Source organism: Octopus bimaculoides, chromosome 3, assembly GCF_001194135.2.
Source record: "Octopus bimaculoides isolate UCB-OBI-ISO-001 chromosome 3, ASM119413v2, whole genome shotgun sequence".
Lineage (NCBI taxonomy): Eukaryota > Metazoa > Mollusca > Cephalopoda > Octopoda > Octopodidae > Octopus > Octopus bimaculoides.
The window spans coordinates 15996310-16002468 of record NC_068983.1 but is presented as its reverse complement, the minus strand read 5'-3'; the positions used below and the strand labels follow the sequence as shown (position 1 = coordinate 16002468).

The following is a 6159-nucleotide window of genomic DNA, read 5'->3' as shown; positions in this document are numbered from 1 at the left end:
GTAAAAATCTGTAAAACTTTCCAGAAGTTTATCATTTAAATATATATATGAGCATGTCTAGATATGCAACTATATGCATGAGAATACTTATATAAAACATACAAATCTGCACATACATACATACATACATACATACATACATACATACATACATACATACATACATACAAAGATACCTTGTTGTTGATGTTGAAATTCCAATGATGGAATCTTGGATCTATGTTAGAAATCAGTTCTTTCACTATTGGTAAGAAATCTTGAAATAAATTCAATGATGATACATACATACACATTTGTAACACAATGTGTTGACTAATTGCTTATTTCATTCGAATGAATGTGTGTGTGCACGCGAGTGAAAGAGTGTGTGTGTTTTAGTTTAAGTATATTGTGTGTATGTTAGAAGACAAAGACAGCTGAATCGTTAAATAGTCTGCTTTGCAGTTATAATCTCTATGTTTCGATTCCAGCACACGACTCCTTTCATGCCTTCTACTGTGGCCTTCGATTGACTCAAAGGTTGCTGGTGAAACTGAGATGAAGACGACGGAATCTGTGTAGAAAACCGTCACATGGGCTGTACCTGTAATTCAAAACGTCAAGCATTGTCACACTGTGTCATGTCATGTTTGCATGATGATTATCTGAAGGAAACGTTGTGTCAGTGGAATACCCAGCCATCTACACTATAATTCAGTGAGAATCCATTCACTACGTGTGCTACTTACAACTTGGACATGATTCAACATAGCGAATAGTAATGCAAACAACAGGCTCATTGTCCAGTTGGTTCTCCACTGTCCTCATATCTCCAGATAACAAGCTTGTCAATTTCCTTAAAGACATGTCAACTCTGGAAAATTCTTGATTCCCCTTCTCAAAGTGGAACTGGTTTCAAGTGCCATTTAGTAATGATGGCACATCCTCCAGCGGAAATAATTTTAATATATCAAGAATGTATGTTGTATGGTATTTGATATGCCTGTATTTGTTCAGTTGGTATTACAGAATAGATTCCTTCCAATCTGCATTGTTTAAATTACTCAACACTTCCAAACAACTGATCTTATTTTTCCTTGTCCTTTTATTCTTCTTCTTCTTCTTCTTCTTCTTCTTCTTCTTCTTCTTCTTCTTCTTCTTCTTATTATTATTATTATTATTATTATTATAATTATTATTATTATTATTATTGTTGTTGTTGTTATTGTATTCAATATTTTGAGCCCTTGTGACAAATATAAAATCATTATGGACGCATACACAGATTGATTTTCGCTATCATCCTCTTATTCTCTCACCCACGCATACACATATACACTCCTATCTATCTATCTATCTATCTATCTATCTATCTATCTATCTATCTATCTTCTTCTCTGTATATAATATACATTTACTCAATCGCGCGCGCGCGCATAATTATAAGATGTCTGCAAATTTTAAAACCAGTGAACATTGACTTAAAAAGGAACTCACTACAAATGTAGAGTTAGATATTTTCAATAACTTTGTTGGCAGTGTCTTCGAAGTACATAATAAGGATATACACTCTTATCAATTATAAGTATATAATAGATGAGAGTGTATAGTCATGTGTATGTTATATAAATAAAAAAAAACAACTTTATTCCATTTGTTACGGTTTTGATATTTTGTGTTTCTTGTTGTTATTGCAGATAACGGCTGTATTAGATTGACGTCCAGCGATGGCGGAGCAGACAGCGATGTCAGTGATACAGGTATGTCATCACGACAGTCGTTGTCACCGGACTCTGATACTAAAATAGGCGGCAAAACATCAGAAGATTACATGAATGGTGGCGGTGCAGGTTCGAACAAAACCCGACGACGGCGCACAGCATTTACGAGTGAGCAATTACTTGAACTCGAAAAAGAATTTCACAGTAAGAAATATTTGTCCCTAACAGAACGTTCACAGATTGCACATAATTTGAAGCTCAGTGAAGTCCAGGTGAAAATTTGGTTTCAAAACCGACGGGCCAAATGGAAAAGAGTAAAAGCTGGTATTATACACGGACGCCATGGTGGTGATCCGAACAGCAAACCTAAGATTATTGTCCCTATACCTGTCCATGTTAACAGGATGGCCATCCGGACACAACATCAGCAACTGGAGAAGTCAGCGATTCGACCGTTGTAGTGAGGGTGGGATTTTCTTTCCCTCGGGGTCTAACTTTCCATCAACTCCTCCATTACAACTTTCATCCTCTCTACTACCACCAACACAACCGCCTCAACGAACAACACCACCACAACTACCAGTACCACTACGACCACTACTACTACCACCATCATCGCTATCATTAACCTCAGCCTTAGTTCTAACAGCAACATCACTAACAACAATTATACAACTCCTACCGCCAATGCCATCATCAGCACCACCATCATTACAACCATCAACGCCAATAACAACAATACCAACAACATACCACGAATCTAACCACCACCATCCACCACCATCCACCACCATCCACCACCACCATCGTCATCGTCCTCATCAGCATCAACACCATCGTCAACAACAACAACAGCAACAACAACAACTATAGTATCCTCAGTATAACCTAAATCAGCAGCATCATAGCAATGTCATAAACTGCCACATTCAAGCCACTATGTGATCGAACCATCTACTAGAAATAGCAGCCAAATTACCGTCTACCCCCCTCCCCACCAATGAAGAATACACATTGAAAAATTAGTTTTAGATACACTGTGTCTGAAAGAACACTTTTGATCATATGTCGGCTCAATCAAGACAAACCAGGGACTAAATAACAGCAAAAACAGCAACTATTACTACTACTACTACTACTACTACTACTACTACTACTACTACTACTACTACTAGTACTACTACTACTACTAGAGAAGACCAAGAGCTACAACGACAATAACAGTATCTGCAGTAGCATGAACAGCAATAACGAAAAACCGACGAAGAAATTCTCAGGTTGTATGATCTGCTAGATATAGCAGTCAAATTTCTGTCAAATCTCACCTTAAAAATTGGAAGGATACATTATATAATGTAGTTGTACATGACTATTACATCACAAAACGATATTTGATGGTCATGGCCCGAACGTCTTTGGTTATAGGTCAAGTGGATCAGGTCTGACCAAGGGCTAATTAGCCAAAACAAAAACTAAAACAACACTAAAATCTTAACTACAACGGCTATAAATATTTCAAAACTATTCTTAGTGAACTTGTTTCGGTTCCCAGTTGTGGGGATTTCACTTCACTTACTACTTCAGTAATATGACAAGATATATTCCTTCAACATAATATTGATCTCACGGTTTAAGATGTGTTGGCCCTGGCTTTTTAGAATTCTTAAATACAGCTAGAAAAGCGAAAGGATACCGGAAGCTCACCTCTGTGTTATGGTATGCATCATAAAACTAATAAGTTTACAGCAAACAGCTGTACATACAACAATTTGCCGATATATACGCAAGACATTTATACAGCTGCATAGACGAGGAAACTTACGACTGTGCATTCTATCTTTAAGAATGGTTTTTGTAGAGCCGGATTCAGTGGATATATGTACCCCTGCGTTGCACACAAATATATTCTTTACCTTTGTGAACTTGTTGTTACTTTAACAGCAGCAAATCCCTCGACCATATCTACTTTGTTAAGAACACGTTAACTAAGTCGTCTGCCTCTATTTCCAATCATCTCAGACATTTCTGGAATAGAACGCTTTCTTTCAGACTGTTCCGTCACAGAGCTCACCTCGACACGCATTCTGTTAACCGAAAAGTTGTCTCAGTGTTCTGTAATATCTTTCACACTTTTTTACTGTTTTTCAGTGATCTGTTCATTCTTACCTCTAAACTACGTACAATATTATGCACATGACGATGGCATATCTCTCGGTAGCCATTTGCGTATCCACGTTATTTACGTGCAACTTAGAAGCTTGACAGATAACTCGAAAACATTCTGCAATGGAGGTATAACAACAAAAATACTCTAATTCAAATAAATAATCTAAAATACATTCACTGTACATGAAAATATTTCCAATATTACATCTCTAATCACCAAGTGCAAACCTAAATCTCAGTCCTCACATTTTCATGGCGACCATATATTTATCAACTATACAGACGTCACTGTTGCTCAAAGGTTAGTCTTTTTCTTCTTCAGAGCTAAAAAACAAAACAAAACAAAAATGTATTTCAGTTCTGAGTAATGTTGACTGTCAAGAAATAACATGTGTGGTCCATATCTGAGTATTGTTTACATATCTGAGAGAGAACATTTGCTATATTCAAAGATATCAATTATAGACCACATCTTACATCCTCACCACAGGAAAAACCTCACTCACCACCAACATTGTACCACTACTCGCCCCCGACCAGCATGTATATATTCTCTATATCCCTTCTATCCTTTATACAACAGTTCTTGCTTCTCCGATTAGCAATTATGTTTGCCATTCACACACAAGACCATTCGATGCTTTTTTTCTCCTCTAGTCGTACCTACTGTGTCTCCCTATGTACTCAAACTTGTACTAAATACTTCACTAAATTCCACATTCCTCGTTCATTACACGTCCAAATTTTCTCATTTTTTTTCTCCATTCAAACCTGAGCTTGCAAAATTTCACGTTTAACAAAAAAACCGCATCGACCTCACTCGTCCGGGAGGGCTTGACTCGCAAAAGACTTTTGGCATTACTTAACCTCCTTGGACCCTAAAACAAAAAACATATCAATATTTCTATATACACTAAACACAACAGAAGTGTGAATCCTCACAGACATGCATGAAAATATACAGAAACAATATATGTATATGCACATACACACAAATACACACATGTTCTAAATAAGAGGAAATAAAACGAAATTTTGCGAAAAATTTCTTCAACAGTTCTGTCAAAACTACTACCTTCCAGCGAAGCACCCATACCATTCACCGACCATTTTACTAATGAACCAGAGAAATTAATTATTTAAAAAGTATATATGAACGATTTAAATTCATAAAATAAACGAAATAGCTGAAGAGATAAACACTCGAGTGAAAACTGTACAGGTAGATGCATTATTATATTGGTTTAACTAGATCCCAACAAGAATCGAAACTGCACCTCTGTAACATGGAATCATCTACTCGCGTATTACCGCATGCATTCAGGGAATCGAAACAGCTTCTTGGATACGGTTGACTGCATTTTCTACGCACACTCGTGCACAAACATGCACACATACACATATACATACACAAACAGATTTCACACATAGATCTCACACATATATTCATACACACCATAATCGTTTACTGACTAGTTTCACACGATCTAATTATACCTCGTGACTTCTATTTTAAAATGTTTGTAAATAATTATAATTACTATTTTTGTTTTGTTTAATTTTTTTTCTTTATTATTTATTTTCCCTAACTTCATATTAAACTATTACAACATTATCTTCCATTTTGCACTTGTTATCTTTTCACTTTTTTGATATATGATATTGCTGCTATTCTTGTGTTTGTTGTTATTCTTGTTTAATCTCAGATCATTCGTAATCCAGGAGAACAATAATTAACTCTTTACCTGTCCTGCATAACACATGATACGCGAGACATATTTCCTTGGCGTCCATGCATCATATTTGATACATGTACACATTTGAAACTTTTTTTATAACTCAGAACCTATGAAACAAGGTATAACCAGACGCCTGGAAACGAGCATGAACCGTTTTCGACTGGGAAAGAGTTAAAAGTGTTTTAGCTGTAATCAACTCCTGTTTCGGTTTGATGATATACGTGTATTTAGAATCGCATTATTCAACACATCCTTTCCATTTCTTTACGAATCACGGGTCATCTGGACCAGCGTTGCCTAGGGCTAAACAGCAACAACAACAACAACAATGGTATGTAATTACAGGGAAATAAATATCAACCATATAGTATATTTTAAAGACACAGTTTCATTTATATACATATATATGTATGTGTATGTACATATACCTATATGTTTGTGTACATACATACACGCATACATATATATATGCATATATATATATATCTATATCTATCTATCTATCTATCTATCTATCTATCTATATATGTATATATATATATATATATATATAT

General features: G+C 35.7%; 1 protein-coding gene across 1 annotated transcript in view; it reads left to right on the top strand.

Annotated features, from left to right (window-relative positions):
* LOC106879269 (homeobox protein GBX-1) overlaps positions 1-5481 on the top strand; it is a 53040-nt gene extending 47559 nt beyond the window's left edge. Inside the window, exon 2 of the mRNA XM_052966040.1 lies at positions 1677-5481. Coding sequence (XP_052822000.1) covers positions 1677-2161 — 485 coding nt within the window. The 3' untranslated portion in view covers positions 2162-5481. The remainder of the gene's footprint in view (positions 1-1676) is intronic.
* Positions 5482-6159: the final 678 nt, after the last annotated feature.